General features: G+C 36.0%; 1 protein-coding gene across 1 annotated transcript; it reads left to right on the top strand.

The window, feature by feature from the left end:
• The first annotated feature begins 9,229 nt into the window (after positions 1–9,229).
• Positions 9,230–18,259, top strand: LOC121259121 (mannosylglycoprotein endo-beta-mannosidase). Its single transcript, XM_041160614.1, is given in 12 exon segments — positions 9,230–9,458; positions 10,357–10,495; positions 10,832–11,059; positions 11,229–11,287; positions 11,633–11,681; positions 11,979–12,213; positions 14,307–14,499; positions 14,610–14,814; positions 15,815–16,486; positions 16,581–16,808; positions 17,128–17,416; positions 17,419–18,259. Coding segments are annotated over 12 exon segments (2,949 nt in total). The 5' UTR covers positions 9,230–9,312; the 3' UTR covers positions 17,925–18,259.
• Positions 18,260–18,428: the final 169 nt, after the last annotated feature.

Below are 18,428 nucleotides of genomic sequence, written 5' to 3'. Positions count from 1 at the left end.
ATATCAAAACAATAATAATATTAAAAAATAATATTCTAATAATATTTTATTCAACTTTCATCTCAACTCAAATTTAAAATATATAACATATAACTTTTAAAGTGAAATATTTAGTCCTATTACGGGAGCCACGTTATTCCAAATGGATATTATTGCACCCACTAGGATTTTACTAGTTCTCAATGCATGCATGCGCAACACACACACACACATATACATATATATATATATATATATACATATATATATATATATATATACATACACACGCGTGTGTGTAGAATTTTATGAAATTCTAGAAATAACTCTTTTTTTTTTTTTTTTAAATATGCATGCCAATTAAGAACTCTTTTTAAAAAATTTAATCATTAAAAACTATATTCTCAAACAAAACAGAACAAAATTTATTTACTTAAAAGTAGTCCCGATATGTTTTTTTGATAAGTAAAAGTAGTCCCGATATGTTAAAAAAAAAAAAAAAAAAGGGTAAAACAAAGATCACAACCAAACATTACTCTTCTTTTTTATGAGATCAGGTTTAGGAGGATAAGAATCCTATTTCGATCTTTAAAATTTGTAACTGAAATATAATCAATTAGTCTTAAAACATTTTACAATTGAATCTAACCAAACTTTATTATTAATTTGGGTTATTGATTATTCAACTTAGGTCTATGCTTAAATCTGAACAATCCTTATGATGGCTTCTTATACTATGTTGTATAACATTAAAGAAAACGATATTTTTTTAATTAATATGATTTAATGTGATAGATTAAATTATAAAATTATTTTTATTATAAAATAAATTTAAATTATTATATTAAATTATGTTAATTTTTTTAGATTATTTTGGTTAAAAAAGATGAGAGTTTTAAACCGTAAGGAAAGACAGTTAAGAGTATGGGTGTAAAAATTAACTTGAAAATCGAACTGATTCAACTCGAACCGGTCCACCGGTTCGGTTCGGGACCCGTTCCCTTAGTGCCAAAACCGGCCAGTACCGGTCCGATTCCGGTTCTATGTTTTTTAGGATATGATCGGAACGGTTCACTATATTGTATATTTTAAATAGTGATCATCAATTCTAGTAGTTTTAGGTATGATGAAGATCGACAGATAATGAGGAAGAGAAGGTGGTGAAGTTCTTGAACAAAGAGATTGGCCGGGGTTAGAATTGATTCACGGGAACGAACAAGTGTGGCATCAAAAAAGAGAGCATACGAGTTAAGTTCTCCAAGAAATGCTTCAAGAAATGATGTGGCTTCTTGAAAACTCTCCTTGAGTTTTCTTTTTCTGCATAGTTTTGTTCCCAGATTTAAGTAAGGCTGCATGGCAGCCGCTGATGAAGTTGGTAGACGATTTGTAGATTTAGTTTCGGTGGTTCCTCATCCTCTTCCTGAGTTGGCCGTGTCTCACCGTGCGCCAAAAATCAAGGATGGAGAACTTTTCTTTCAGTTCTCCAAGGAGGAGATATTCCGTTCGGCAGAACCATTCAGGTTCTCAATAGTTTTGAAGTTTCTCCGTAACCGGCCATCTTTGGACGCTATCCGAAACTTCATTCGGAATCGATGGGGCTTGGAAGGTACTCCAGTTGTTTCAACCATGAGGCGTCCGAGAAATGTTTTCGTTCGTATGGTTTCGGAGGAGAATTGCATGAAAGCTTTATCAAGGGAGGCATGCGATATGGACGGTATTCCTTATCGTGCCTTTCACTGGATGCCGGAGTTTAAGGAGGAGGAAGAACCATCAATAGTGCCGGTTTGGATTGCTTTACCAGGTTTGCCTCCTAATTTTTATTATGAATCATTGCTTAAAATCTTGACAGCTCCAATCGGTAGATTTATTAGGCGTGATAACCCCACACGTTGTGCGACTCGCACTGATGGTGCGCATCTCTGTGTGGAGATGGATGCGGCCATTGAGCCTATTTCACATTTTTGGATTGGCATGCCGGGGTTGGGTTCTAGTCGAAAGCAGGAGATTGTGTATGAAACACTGCCTGCTTTCTGTTCCATTTGTAAAATTCAGGGGCACAATGTGCATACATGTCGGGCTGGAAAACAGAAACCAGAAAAGAAAATGTGGGTTCGGCAACAACCAACAGATGGTGATCAAGAACCAGATAGGGAAGAGCCTAGAGAAATAGGATTGGAAGAGCCTAAAGAACCAGTTACGGAGGAACCTGGGGTGGAAGATCAATCTAAGTTGGTTCTTGGGTCTTCGGTTTTAGCCTTTCCAAGAAATCATGCAAAACAAGTTGATGCAGAATAAGTGGATGTTAATTTGGTTTTAGAGGCCCCTGATTCTACTTTGATGATAGAGGAATTAGTAGTGGACATAGAAATTGGAGAGGCAGTAAATACGGAGAGTCTTGCTGAGGTGAGGCAAACGGATGCTAGTTTGCAATCGGAGGCAGTCACGCGAGAGACAGAACAGGTTACGAAAACAGAGCATTTGGCGGAGGAAGAAACAGTGATTACGGAAGAGGCCCAGCGGACTGATGATGCTTTTTGTTTGGAAGAAGGGTCTTTATCGGATCCGGAACCTGATATTCATGCGGAAGTTTTTTCGCAGGATAAGGAGTATCATTCGGACATAGAGGAAGAAACTGGGAAGAGGAAATATAGGGAAAAAAAATTACAGAAAATTAGGAGTTCTAATCGAGTGCTTACTCGAGCCACAAAATTGTCCCTATGATAGGTTCTATTTTGGTGTGGAATATTAGGGGACTAGGTTCCTCTATAGGTCGTTTAAAAATACTGCAAAGAAAGTTGAATTGCAAGATGATTGTTTTAATGGAGCCTTTCCAAAATTTTGTTAAAGCTCAATCATACATGCGGACTCTTCATTTTGATGATGTAATTTCTAATGAAGAAGTTGGTGGGAAAATATGGGTCTTGTGGATGAATGATTTAAATGTACAGATTATACGGATGACCTCACAGTTTTTGTCTCTAAGGATAGTTGAGGGTCAATTTCAATTTTTGGGTAATTTTATTTATGCAAAGTGTAATATGATGGATAGGCGGGTTCTATGGGAGGATTTGAGGTGGAATAGTATGAATAATGATCCTTGTTTGTTTTCTGGCAATTTTAATATTATTCGTACGAATTTGGAAAGACGAGGTGGTCGTCCTAGGCCAATAGCGGCGATGGATGATTTTAACCAATGGATCCATGAGGGTGGTTTAATTGATTTAAGTGCTCAAGGTAGTAATTTTTCTTGGTGTAATGGCCAGAGTGGTTTAGCTAGAGCTTGGGCGAAGCTGGATCGTGTTTTATTGGATGCAAATTTATTGTCTTTGTTCCCTACGGCGTCTTGTTCGTACTTATCAAGGACGACTTCGGACCATTGCCCTATGTTGGTTGAATTTTTTAAGGATACTTATTCCTATGGTCCTCTTCCATTTAGATTTTAGCAAATGTGGGTTGAGCATCCAGAATTTATTGGTTTTATAAAGCAGGTGTGGGATGTGCCGGTGATTGGGACGGGGCTTTTCATTCTTGCCTATAAGCTTAAAAAGGTGAAAGTGGCTCTTCGTGAATGGAATAAGCGAGTGTTTGGTAGGACTAATACCCATATTGAATCTTTGGAAGCGAAGGTTGAGGGTCTGGAAGGTTGTCTGCAAAGAGAGTGGGATATTGATGCCGAGAGGGAGCTTGTGCTGCTTCGGATGAATTAAATTCTTGGAGACGTATCAGATTAGCTCAAATGGCTAAAATAAAATGGAATATGGAAGGTGATCGTAATTCAAAATTTTTTCATGTATGGTTAGCTAATAAACGACGTAAAAGAATCAAAGGGATGAGAACTCCGAATGGGGTAGAGTTTAACTCGCCAGAAGAAATTCATAATGGAGCTATTGAGTATTTTGCGGATTTTCTAAAAAATACTAACCAGTCACGAGTACTTCCGGATTTATCAGATTTGATTTCACCAGTTATTGATGTTGAGGATTGTACATGTCTTTGTCGTACCCCTTCATTGGATGAAGTAAAGGAGGCTCTTTCTTCGATTCCTATAAACAGTTCTCCTGGGCCAGATGGTTTTGGAGCAGGTTTTTTTAAAACTTGTTGGGAGGTGATTAAGATGGATGTCTTCGCAGCCGTTTCTGAATTTTTTATTTTCAAAAAGCTTCTGAGGTTCTTTTTGGCTTCTTTTATTGTGCTAATTCCGAAGACAGATGTGCCTACTGGTTTTGACAAATTTAGGCCTATAAGTCTGTGTTCGGTTTTTTATAAAATTTGTTCAAAAATTATAGTAAATCGTCTGGCAAATTATCTTCCCAAATTAATATCACTTGAACAAGGAGCCTTTATACCTGAGAGGAATATTTTTGAGAATATTAGTATTACTCAGGAAATGGTTCATTCCTTGAATAAGGACACTCATGGAGGAAATATTATGATTAAAGTTGATATGGCTAAAGCATACGATCGAGTAGATTGAAATTTTTTGTTGGAAGTTTTTCGCTGTTTTGGATTCTCTCCCTCTTTTTGTGATTTAATCCGTGCTTGCATTTCGAATATTTGGTATTCTGTTTTGCTTAATGGAACGATGAGAGGTTTCTTCCAAGGTGGTCGTGGGTTACGTCAAGGGGACCCATTATCGCCTTATCTTTTTATTATTATTCAGGAAGTCCTTTCTCGTCTTTTGAAGCAGAGTGTGTCATCACATAAGATTGGTAATTTCGCCCAACCTAGAGGTACTCCTCAGATCTCACACCTTATGTACGCAGATGATATTGTGATTTTTTTGAATGAGGGAAAAAAAATCTGTTAAGGAACTTTTGTTGGTTTTTGAAAAGTATGAAGCATGGTCGAGTCAGATGATTAATAAAGAGAAAACAGCCATATATTTTTCTTCAAAAATTTCTGATGCTCGTAAGAAAGCCCTAAAAAGACTGACAGGGTTCTCAGAAGGTTCCTTTCCCTTTAAATATCTAGGGGTTCTGATTGTATTGGGGCGTCTAAAGCATGTGTATTTGGAGGAAATGGTTAACAAAGTTTGGAAAAAAATTAGTGGTTGGAAAATGAAGATACTTTCATCAGGTGGCCGTCTAATACTTCTTCGGCACGTGCTTTCTAGTATGGCTTTACATTTATTTGCTGTTTTGCAGGTTCCTCAATCAATTATTAAAGCTCTAAATCGTAAGATGAGTACATTTTTTTGGGGGGAGGTTAATGGTAAAAGTAAAAAAAAGTGGATGTCGTGGGAAAATATTTGTAAGCCAGAAAAGGAAGGGGGCCTAGGATTGCGTAAATTAGAGGACATGCAAAAAGCATTGCATATGCGGCTTGCATGGAATTTAATTCAGGGTAAATCCTTATGGACAAATTTTTTTAAAAGAAAATATGTGGGATCTTCTCCTTGATCTCTCATTGATACTAAAAAAGGTTATAGATTTTGAAAAATGATTATGAAGAGTATTCTCGATGTGCTTAATAATTCAAGATGGAAAGTGAGGGAGGGGAATATTTTTTTCTAGTATGATAAATGGAAAGATAGGGGTCCTTTATTGGAGGAGGTCCAGATGGTAGGGAATCCGCGGATTACAGTAAAATAGTGTATACTGAATAATAGTTGGGATATGGACCTTTTGATTTCTTTAGTTGGTCAAGAGAATGTTGACGATATTGTTGAAGCTTTGGCCGGTTGTAAGGAGGGTTCGGACGTGTTAATCTGGACTAAACATGAGAGTGGAAATTTTTCTACTAAATCAGCATGAGATTGTATTAGAATTAGAGGTTCTACTTTGGATTGGCATCCATGGATATGGCATAGGTTGTTGCCTCTTAAAATCTCAGTTTTTATGTGGAGGGCATGGAACATAGTTTTGAGTGTTGATGATAGTCTTAGAAGGATTGGGGTCCCGATTGTCTCTCGTTGTAATTGCTGTGAAGAAGGTAAGTATGAGGACCAAAATCATGTTTTGTTTGGAGGAGAGTTTGCATTTAATATATGGTGTTATTGTGCTAATATTTTTGGTTTACCTCTTGGTCATACTTGGATGGAGACAGTGACGGCTTGGTTAAGACGTGCGTCAACTGATTCTCAAGTGGGGATTCTTGTGGGGTTACTTCCGTCGATTATTAGTTGGCATCTTTGGCGTAGAAGATGCACTGCCCGTATGGAGGGGCGGATTCAATCTGTTAGTGTGGTTTGGCAAATGATCAAAAATTGGATAAGCTCTTGTAGCCATGATATGAAAAAGGTAAAAAAATGTTCTATGTATGATCTTCAGATTTTACATGCTTTGCATATTCCTTCTAAAGCCCCCGTGAGACAGTTTATTAAAATTGTGACTTGGCAAAAACCTGCTCCAGGGTGGTTTAAATTAAATACAGATGGTAGTAGTCTAGGAAATCCAAGACCTTCGGGGGTGAGTGGTATTATTAGAAATGATCAGGGTCACTTGGTTCATGCTTTTAATTCTTATATTGGTTTTGGTTCCAATAATAGAGTTGAATTGTTAGCATTGCTGCAGGGTCTTAAAGCTTGTAAAAATCTAAGGATTATTTTTGTAGAAATAGAATTAGACTCTCAAGTGGTAATCTCTTGGTGGAATAGGCGAAGATGTGGCATATGGTATTTGGAAGATTTCTGGGAGGATACTCTTGCTCTTATGGATTCGATGGTTTGCACAGTTAGGCATGTTTATAGGGAAGGTAATAAAGTTGCTGACTGGTTGGCTCGGAGTGGGGCAGCTGGTCTTAATATGGATTGGAATATAGCTGGAGAATTGCCTAGGGTCCCTCGAGGTTTACTTCGGTTGGATAAACTTGGGTTACCTTCTTTGAGGTGCTGTCAGAATTAAGAATCTGGTTCTATTTAGTTGTTGTGTTGGTTTGGTTAGATTTTATTGTATATGTTTGTTGTACTAATGGTTTTTTTTTTGCAGGTGAGGAGGTTGTTTTTGTAATTTTCTCTAGATATACTAGGTTTTTTTAATATCTGGTTTCGGATTTTTATATTGTAACGCCGGGTATTGGTATGTAACCATGGTTTTCCTCCGCCATAAGTGAGGGTTTATTAATATAATCGGGACGGGATCACTCGTAGACAGGTGATTCTTGGCTCTTCATAAAAAAAAAATATTTTAAATATATAATATTTTATATTATATAAAATTTAAATATATAATATATAATAATATAAATTATAATTATATATAAGATAATGTTATTATAATTTATAACATAAATTTTAATCTTAAACATAAAGATTTATTTGATCATATGCTTTAAACATAAAATATATATACATTACTATATTAATTATATCTCGTTTTAATTAATTAGTATACATTAGTATATATTAGTATATTTATTACATCTTATGTCCTAATAGTTCTATTAATACTATATCACTATATGATACTATAGTGATATAGTTATATTGATAGTTATACTAATAGGTAGTGATAGGGTTACTACCTTTTTACTACCCATTTACTACTCATAGTTCATTTCAAGTTTTTTTTATTTTTTTATTATTTTCTTTTAAGTATTTTTTTAATATCCTTAATCATTAAGAAAAAATTGAATATAGTTTACAAATAGTCACTTCCTTAACCATTAAGTAAAATAAAAAATTAAAAAAAATCAAATATAAAAAGAGTAGTAAATAGATAATAGGAGGGTAGTAACCCTATCATTTTCCTATACTAATACTATTATATAGTTATACTAAATTAAAGCCACTATAACTAATACTAATATATAGTTATACTAATCAGTAATCACTATAACTTTAATTAATATTTATACTAATACTAATATAGTTATGCTAAATCACTATAAATTATAACTTTTTATGACAAATTTTCAATTTATTAAAACCGAAGAACCAGACCAGAATCGGTAAAATCGAAGGTGCTGGTTTTAGGAGGGTAACATGTGCGTAATCGGTTTTGAAAAATACAAAATCAATGCATACCAGTTCGATCTTAAATTTTGTCCAAAACTAGACCGGACCAGACTGGTTACACCTCTAGTTAAGAGCACTAGTAATGGACTCAACAAAGTTATATTTTAGCCAAAGTTGAACTAGATTGCATAAAAATTCACTGCAGTGGACTCAACAAAGTTACAATACTTTTAACTTTGATAATTTTCACTAGCTAAATTTGTTGAGTCCAAGTTACTGGCCAAATATTATTTTAGCATAAAAAATTCATTCTCCTGCGTGCTATTCGTTTCGCGAGAGCTCACAACTTTAGAAAATTCCTCTTCGTCTCAAAAATATCAACTTGTTGGAGTGCTTCAAGTTCTAGTTCTGCAATATTATGATTAGTTGATGCCAATTTTTTCTTTTAAAATCTAATATCAATGTTAGAAAATTAATGTGTATTTTTTTAATAACGAATAAATATTCAAATTACAATTAGAACTAAAATAAATGAAAATGTCAAAACCAATATTTTAATAGAATATTGATAAATTTGGAGAATCTGTTATTTGGTGTTGTTGAAAAGTGGCTAGCTAAATTTGTAAAAGTAAATTCTTTAGTTAAATTTTGGCCAAACTTTGTTAAATCCACTACTAAAAGCACTAGCATTGGCTTTTTTTAAGTTAAAATTCCTGCATTAGACTAGCTAAATGTATATTTGTGGAACTTTAAGTTATAGTAATTTAGAACCCCTAGTCATATTTAGAGACTCACTATAGAAGGATCAAATCAATATTTTATAATTTTTCCATCCAACTACCTCTCTCTTTCTCTCGCTCTTCTCTCTCTCTCTCTCCGCTTCCATCCAATTTTTTTCTCCAGGTACGTTTCACCTCAACTCAAACATTGTTTTCTTTAGACTTTGTGGTAATTTAGTATTCGCAAAATCGGTATTACGTTGAAATTTAGAGTAAATATTAAATTTTAATATTAATACAAAATATTAAATATTAAATACAATATTTGTAAAATATTAATTTTTTAAAAATATTATTTAAATATATAATAATATATTACTATTTTCACATAGATATAATCTAATATGTATTAATCTTTTCAAAAAATTTTACTATAATCAAAACTTCAAATTCTAGTGAAAATTTACATTTTCCAATAGCTAGACCATTGCAATGCTCCCAGCGTAGAAATCGCCGCCGACAAAAACACACGGACAAATTGCACATGGAATAAGTCACCCGGAACTGGAAGTGGACCCCATCTTCGACAAACATGATACCAAATATACCCCTACACTCGATCTCTATTTTTTTTTTTTTGTCACCGACATTTGCGAATGGCTGACCGACCTTAGCTCTCAGTTCTGAGAGGGAGTTAAATTTGGTCTAGGGTTCTTAGCAATGGCGGAGATAGGGAAGACTCGGCTTGACTCCGGTTGGCTTGCTGCGAGGTCCACGGATGTTCAACTTAGTGGGACCCAGCTCACCACCACTCACCCTCCCTCCGGACCCACCTCCCCTTGGATGAACGCCGTCGTCCCGGGAACGTAAACGCCTCTAATCTCACATTTTGCTCTCTTCCTCGATTCCCTGGTTATTTAATTGTGAGACTTCTCTAGCTAGAAACTTAACTGGAAAATGTGCAATCCATTGGATAAACAGGCACATCGATTTAGGTGTTAGTTTATTTTATTTGACTTTTAATTTTATTTTTGGGTTCTGTTTTACTTTATTTGAGATCAATTTAAATAGCATCGATCCTAGTGGTGATTATAGTTGGTTAAAGGAATAAAATATAATAACCATAATACGAATGAGATGAAAATGAAAAAAAGGTTCTGATATTTTATATATTTCGGTGAAAGCACACACTATGGTGTAAAACTTGCCAATTGAAGCCAAAAAGTGAGTCAGTTGGACTGGCTCGACTTATTGGTCTTATAAAAAATGTCGAGGGGTTAGGAACCAAAATGTATTGTGGGAACTTCTGAATGTTGTGCATTGTGTAGGAACCAAAATGCATTGAACTTTTGAAATGTGAAGCTGTGAACATCAACTTAATGTTTTATTATTACTGGAAATAGGAATAGATGGACTTTCTGTAGGAATCTTTTTTTTTCCTAACAATATTTTTCCCCACGTTATAAGCTTATTGCCTTTGTGGTATTGATGAGTATATAGAGTTGTCCTAGTTATATCTTAGCATTTGTTTTGAGTTCATATCTTAATAAGGCTCCATGGTGATTTAACGCTTATTTGTGATCGTACTGGTAGAATTTAGCATACATTATGATTCCTACAAAGCAAAACTGGGCAAGAAGTGCTGCATCTGTATATACCAATTTTTATATTAAAGCTTTAGGGAGACTTGTAGAAGGTTAAAAAAAAAAGGCAACATGGATGCATTTTTGAAGGGGCCATGGTTGACACTGATTTGGTTGACAGCGTTTTGGCAACCTTGGTGAAGAACAAAGTTGTTCCTGATCCTTTCTACGGCATGGAAAATGAGACAATTATAGATATTGCTGATTCTGGAAGACAGAACTACACATTCTGGTTTTTTACAACTTTTCAGAGTAAGCTGGTATGCAACTCATCTACTTGCAATATAATCTTTGAGGTTAAAACTTACTTTTGGCTTGCATTCCCTACAGATTTAACCTGACGGTGCCTTTTCTTGCTAATGTTTTGTCTACATTATTTTCTAAAACTAGTTCAGTACTTGGATAGTTGGCTACTGCCACTTGGTCAAATTTATTTCTTCTTTGGAACCGTTATTTGATTTCGACATTTCAAATTGAGTTGGAATTCATCAAACTCGTTTAGAACCTGGCATTCCTAAAATTTTGTGCTCCTTAATTTCAAATCTGATCATCTTCCCCCAGTATATATACGTGTCTAATTGCTTGATCTTTTGCAGTCAGGAAATCAGCACCTGGATCTGAATTTTCGTGGAATCAATTATTCTGCCGAAGTATATTTAAATGGGCATAAAAGAGTCTTGCCAAAAGGGATGTTTCGGAGGCATTCTCTTGATGTTACTGATATTCTGCATCCTGATGGCCAAAACTTGCTTGCTGTTCTTGTTCACCCTCCTGATCATCCTGGGAGAATTCCTCCTAAGGGGGGTCAAGGTGGTGATCATGAGGTTTATAGCTAAATCAACAACCTATTCAATTTACTTATATCCTTATATCTGGAGCACAGATATATCATAATTAAATTAATATTTTGGGATCTAATGCAAATGGAATGGAGCAGAGAATCTCCGGTGCTTGCAGAACATGCAGTCTAACATTAATTTGTTTTCATGGTAGATTGGAAAAGATGTCGCCACACAGTATGTTGAGGGATGGGATTGGATTGCTCCTATAAGGTGATTATGTTGTAACTTTTGATCATGGAAGTGGCTATTATGATTGTTATCTTCTTACCTGATGATATTTTTTCCTCAAGTCCCTCGTTGGATTATGAGAGGTGATTGCAGAGATTGGATAACATTATTAGACATGAATTGTAGGCATGGAATGCTTGCTGAAGATGATTTATTAAGTATAAATTGGACTTTAAAAGGAATACACAATGCATTATGCCTTTTGTGATCCTATTATCAGCATCAGTTTGTTCACTTCTCAATTGAATGCAACTTTATATTTATAGATCATCACAGCAAGTATTTATGTTTCTAATAAAGTTAACCTTGGTGCTGGTGCTATTATAGGGATAGGAACACTGGCATATGGGATGAGGTATCTATTTCTATAACCGGGGTGAGTTGCATTGCAAAAGCTCAACTTTTGTAACAATAGTTATGTGATTAGCCATCATGTTAGTGGCATTAGGATTTCATTGTCACAAGCTAATCAATGAACTGGTGCAATCTAAAGTAGTGCCGTCGTGAGCTGTAGATATGCATGCTTATAAAGATTGTGCTGTAGATTCTGTTTTCCTTAATTTAGTTTCTAATAACATTTATTCTTGGCCATGCAATTCCTGCATCAGAATTATTCCATGATTCTTCCATTCAGATTAAGCTTCAGATACTGATACATTACTAATTGCTGCAGCCAGTGAAAGTAATTGACCCCCACTTGGTTTCATCGTTTTTTGACAATTACAAGCGGGTATATTTGCATGCTACAATCGAGTTGGAAAATAAAAGTAGCTGGGTGGCTCAGTGTTCTTTGAATATCCAAGTGAGTACAGAACTAGAGGGAAACATTTGTTTAGTAGAGCATCTTGTGACTCAACATGTATCAATCCCTGCTGGATCACGAGTGCAGTATTCTTTTCCTCAGGTCAGTGAAACTATGCATTCTTACTCAACAAAATGTGAGACTATGCATACTTATTAGTCTTGGCAAAAATAGTCTTCTTTCAGTCTGTTTTTTTTTTAAAGCATTTTAATATTTAAGATTTTTTTAGTAAGTAATCCAAAATTTTATTAATGAACTCAAATGATGTTCCAAGTACACACTGGGTGTACAAGAGGAACAACTAACAAGGATTTTTTTTTTTTTTAACAAAGAAGATACAGTAAAATAATGAAATTCTGCCTAGTAACTGTACATGCTGCCAAAAGGAATAAGGTATTAAAATGGAAGGTTTTAAGCTCCTCCACTGTCTGCTCATGATCCTCAAAATCGCTGTTATTCATTTTCCTCCAAATACACTAAGCTAAGCAGATAGGAATCATCATCCACACTGCTAGAATTTGTAGGCTGTTTTCATATAACCCTCTTTAATTGGCAAAAAAGTACTTATAAAAGAAATTGGCAAATAAGTATAATATTCTTCTAGGCATAGCCCAAACCAACCCAACTTAACTAAAAAAAGTCATTCCACGAGGCACTAACAATTTCACAATGGAATAAGAGGTGGTTTAGCGATTCCTCACTCTTTCTGCACATACAACATTGATATTTCACTGATATGAATTTTCCTTAGGTAATCTATGGTGAGGATTTCCTTCAAGAGATTGTCCAAAGAAGAAAAAAAGAAGCTAGAGGTGCCCTGGTTCATCAAATACCCCTTCAAAGGATTGGGTTACTATCTTTAAGCATATGGATTTTGTAGAAAGATCGAACAGCGAACTTCCTGTCAAGTCTAAGACCCCATCCTCTGCTGTTGTGTTTTCCCAAGAATCCACCCTATGCGGCCTATATACCTCACTAAACACAGCCCACTCCCACACCAAGCTCAACTGAGTTTAGAATTTACGATAATTTTTCATGTGCCTCCCTGTCCTGTTGGTAATGCCAAAGCCACTTTCCTAGAAGTACACGATTGAACCAAAGCAAGTTTTGAACTCCAAAGACTCTCAGAAATTGGAAAGCACCTTGGCTCAATTTACTAGGAAATTTGAACTCTTCAACTAGCTTGCTTCATGAAAAGTCTTGCTGTAACTTCTCTATTCGATTGGCTGTGCTAGTGGGAAGGGGAAACAAGGAAAGGAAGTAGGTAGGCAAATTAGAGAGCGAGCTCTTAGGCCCTTTGGTTATCAATATTTAAGTTGCTCTTCTTTCCACGAAAGTTACTGACCAGTCAGGGCAAACTTCTTTTATTCTTAGTACCTTAAGCAAAATTCGAAGTCCATGCACCATTGGATTGACTGTGCTGGAGGTATTGTAACGGATGAGTTCTGAGATCGGGCAGGATTGGAGTTTAGATAGGCTTGGAGTTGATTTATGGAAATAGGCCATATGAGCTAGTGTCGTCGTCCTATTGAGGCGAAGAAGACTTCTTTACTTATTCTAGCATGTTTGAAAACCATTAATGTACTCATCACAGAAGTCTTTATTTTCATGCACCCTAACTCTTTTCATGCTACGACAATCTTCCTCACACTTCTATCTCTGTGGTCTTTAACCCTTCTTTTCTATTCTAATTCTTGATATAAGGTTTATCTTTTCCCTAGATGTCATGCCCTAAAATATGAATTTCTTTGGTTTTTGCAATTATCCTTGCTGGTCTCTGTGTAGACTATTTTTTACCTTCATATCTTCTACTTATTCGGTAAAGTTACTTATATTTCTCTGTCAATTTCTTATTATCTTAATGCAATATTGATCACTTAGGTAATGAACTTCCTTCTTAGTTCATTACATTGATATTGTATATAAAGGGAGGTGAAAGGGTAAGATACCTCTGAATGTTAAAAAAAAAAAAAAAAAAAAAAAAAACAACAAAGAAAGAGAGAGAAGTAAAACTTTACGTATTGGGCCCTAAGAAGGGAAGATAAGTAGCCTTTCTTACTAATCAATGTCTTGAACTCTCCTAAGTCAAAATCTGGATATTTGTAATTTGGGATGAACCAAGCATTTGGAGCATCCTGTTACTATGGACTCCTATAGGTCTCGTTGCCTGGTTTATGGCTTTCATTACTCCTGTTGAAGTGCTAATTATATGAATTCACAGCTTTTTTTTCTACAAGCCCAACTTATGGTGGCCAAATGGTATGGGAAAGCAATCCCTGTACAATGTTCAAATTACTGTTGATGTGAAGGGATACGGAGAGTCTGATGCATGGAGCCATCTATTTGGATTCCGGAAAATTGAGAGCCATGTTGATAGTGCCACTGGTGGAAGGTATTGTTTCACATACATTTTATTAATGTCCTAGCTTTCTCGGTCCCTGCATCGGGAGTGCCTCGATTTTGATACTATGAGCTGTATTCTACACACTTTTTTCTCTAAAGGTTGTTCAAGGTCAACGGGCAGCCTATTTTTATCCGTGGTGGTAATTGGATATTGTCAGATGGGTTACTACGTCTTTCAAAGAAGCGGTACAAAACAGACATCAAGTTTCATGCTGATATGAATCTAAACATGATTCGTTGTTGGGGTGGCGGATTGGCCGAGAGGCCAGAATTTTATCATTATTGTGATATTTATGGTCTTCTGGTAAGTTCTGCCTCTCTCACTGCATGGCATGACCATGGGAGTTAGCATAAAAAAATTTGGCATTGTTGATTTTGGTAATGCTTTTCAAAACTACTGGGGTTTTTATCTTTCGTTTATCTAAATTGTCTACAAAAGTTCTTGCCATTTGCAGTTGTTGAAAAGCTTGTTTTAAACTGCATAACAAATGTATGTCCCATATACTTGGGCTTTTGCCTATTCTTATGATCGATAAAATTTTGTTTACTGATAAAAAAAAAAAACTTCATAACAAACGCTGTCGAAAAATTAAATGCACGAACAACCACAGGCTTGTGAGCAAATTCATTGTTTTCATTGCTATAATTCATCAGTAATTGTATTTCTAAATTCTCATGCCAGCTACATGGATTATCTCTGCCCGATATGTTTCTAGCCACCCTGTTGATCTTGTAATGCTCTCCAACTTTAGTAGCTCATTATAAGTGAGGTCAGTGGTCTTTGCTTGCATGACCAAACCATATTTTTTTTGTCTTCTAGCCAATTGGAGCTAGCCTTAGTGTATGCATTCATTTTGTATTTTATCTCTTATTGCTACTACCAATGATTCATGGTCTCTAGATAGTGCTAAATGGTAATAATGGATTTGTGTGGCCAACTGAATTACTTAGGATAATTGCTTTGTTGAGTGCAGATGCATTTTTAAAATGTCAGTAATAACCTATCTCAGCATCCTTTTTCTAAGAAAAGCTATTTGATAATTTTCCGCTGTTTGGTATTTTGCAGTGAGATTCTTAGGTACTCTTGCTTATTTAGTGAATGGAACTTTGAAAACAGAGTGAATTCTGCATACTCAAGTAAAAAAAAAACAGAGTAAAATCTGCTTTGCTTTAGGCTGAAGCTAATGTAGAGCTTTGCCAACTCTGGATTCGATGTGCTACTTTGGATTTGATATTTTAAGTTCATACGCTATTAAATTACTGATAGTATAACTTGATCCATATGGCTGATCTGATTTTTGTAGGTGTGGCAAGAGTTTTGGATTACAGGAGACGTTGATGGACGGGGTGAGCCTAAATCAAATCCAAATGGTCCTCTCGATCATGATCTATTCTTGCTATGTGCAAGAGACACTGTCAAGCTCCTAAGGAACCATCCTAGTCTTGCTCTCTGGGTAGGTGGAAATGAACAAGTTCCACCAGATGACATCAATGCAGCTCTGAAAAAGGACCTAAGACTCCATCCCGATTTCGAAAATCCCAATGAAATGAGCAAAGCTTCTGAAGATCTATTACCAGCGTTCAAGGATCCTAGCCAATATCTTGATGGCACACGTGTCTACATCCAAGGATCTATGTGGGATGGGTTTGCAAATGGAAAGGGGGACTTCACGGATGGCCCTTATGAAATTCAAAATCCTGAAAACTTCTTCAAAAATGATTTTTACAAATATGGATTCAATCCGGAGGTTGGTTCTGTTGGGATGCCTGTGGCAGATACCATCAGAGCAACAATGCCTCCAGAAGGCTGGAAGATTCCGCTGTTTAGGAAGGTTTCTGGAGGGTATACAGAAGAGGTTCCAAACCCTATATGGGAATACCATAAATATATACCTTATTCAAAACCACAAAAATTTGTTCCTGATCAGATTCAACTCTATGGTACCCCAGAGGATCTTGATGATTTTTGTTTGAAGGTAAATCAAAATCTTTCTCTGACTATTCCAGGTGACTTGCTGGATTCTCTCATCTCTGTTCTTGTAGTGACCAAAGTTGAAATCATAATCTCAGGCTCAACTGGCTAACTACATTCAGTATAGAGCACTGCTGGAGGGCTGGACTTCCCATATGTGGAGTAAATTCACTGGCGTCCTGATTTGGAAGACACAGAATCCATGGACTGGTCTTAGAGGCCAGTTTTATGATCATCTTCTTGACCAAACAGCAGGTTTCTATGGCTGTCGCTGTGCTGCAGAACCAGTCCATGTCCAGCTGAATCTGGCTACGTATTTTATAGAGGTATCCTCTACATTCATAAAAATTTATGATTTTTGTGTCTAGACCGGATTGAATTTAAAATGCAAGGCAAATAATTTGTTTTTTTCTTTTTATTTTAAGAAAAATGGAAGGCATATTTTGTATCTGATGAGCTTTTTCCATGGAAGATGTATTAGCCAGAAAGAAAAAGGAAATCTCTAGTTCAATTGATAAAAATCAACATTTTCTTTCAGCAGATGAGATGTTAAGGGGAAAATGGATATTACGAGAATACATTCTTTGTACTTCATCAAAAGAAGGTATATAATTTCAAGTTTTTTTCTCATCCATACATGAGCAGGTTGTCAATACTACATCAGAAGAACTATCTAATATAGCTATTGAAGTCTCGGTCTGGGATCTTGACGGTACATGTCCATACTACAAAGTTTATGAAGAACTCTCCGCTCCACCCAAAAAAACAGTGCCCATTATTGAAATGAAGTATCCCAAGTCTAAAAACCCAAAGCCAGTCTACTTCCTTCTTCTCAAACTCTACCACATGTCAGACTATGGCATTTTATCTAGGAACTTTTACTGGCTGCATCTGTCTGGTGGAGATTACAAGCTGCTGGAGCCATACAAAAGTAAAAAATACCCCTCAAGATTACATCTAAGGTTTTCATCGAGGGCTCCACTTATGAAATTGAAATGCATGTTCAAAACACATCAAAGAAAGCTGACTGTAGAACTTTAACCTATTTGAACAAGTTCATGGCTAGGCAAGGCAATGGTGATTTTGATATGGCCTCAGTGGAACCTGTACACAGTGGGACTGATGAAAAGCCTGAGATCAGTATTTTACAGAGGATTTACAGATGTTTGACAAAGGAAAACAATGGCTTGAGGGTTGCTGAAGTGAATGGGACTGATGTAGGAGTTGCATTCTTCCTTCAATTTTCTGTTCATGCTGTGAAGAAGGACCCCAAGAAAGGTGAGGACACAAGAATTCTTCCTGTTCATTACTCAGACAACTATTTCTCATTGGTACCCGGTGAGGCTATGCCAATCAAGATCACTTTTGAGGTCCCTCCAGGTGTCACCCCTCGAGTCACGCTTCGTGGCTGGAACTACCATAATCGCCATACTGTCCTTTGAGCTTGGGTAAAGAATAATTATTTCATGTTGATTGCTATGTTGTGGAAGCATCAACCCCATGGGTAGATTGTAATCTCCAACTACCCACAGTTACGCGCTTGATTGTTTGCTGTGAGAGACATTTGTTACTGAAAGTTCCAGCAGTAATACCTGGAATAAAGTGGCTAAATCGATTGGGAGAAGCTTCAATTCTTTCTACCATGGTTACCTCGTTGCTGAATACCTCCATAAGCCTTATATATATATAATGTTATGATCTCAACTCCAATTGTAAACAACTTGCAGAGATGAACTTTATTTATATAATATGAGTTTCTCGTGTGGGTTTTGTTTTATATTATCTTTGTTAATTCTACCAATCTTGATTAAGGGAATGATACACGCGAAAGAGATAAACACTTGAGGCAGAGGTTTTTTTTCCAACTAGAACTGTGTCCTGCTGATGAGTATTAGCCACATCTAACATGAAGGAAAGCTTTGGTGCAACTTCAATTCATACACGAC

Source organism: Juglans microcarpa x Juglans regia, chromosome 4D (genome assembly GCF_004785595.1).
Source record: "Juglans microcarpa x Juglans regia isolate MS1-56 chromosome 4D, Jm3101_v1.0, whole genome shotgun sequence".
NCBI classification, from domain to species: Eukaryota; Viridiplantae; Streptophyta; class Magnoliopsida; order Fagales; family Juglandaceae; genus Juglans; species Juglans microcarpa x Juglans regia.
The sequence above is the reverse complement of the archived record's forward strand: the minus strand, read 5'-3'. Positions and strand labels throughout refer to the sequence as shown.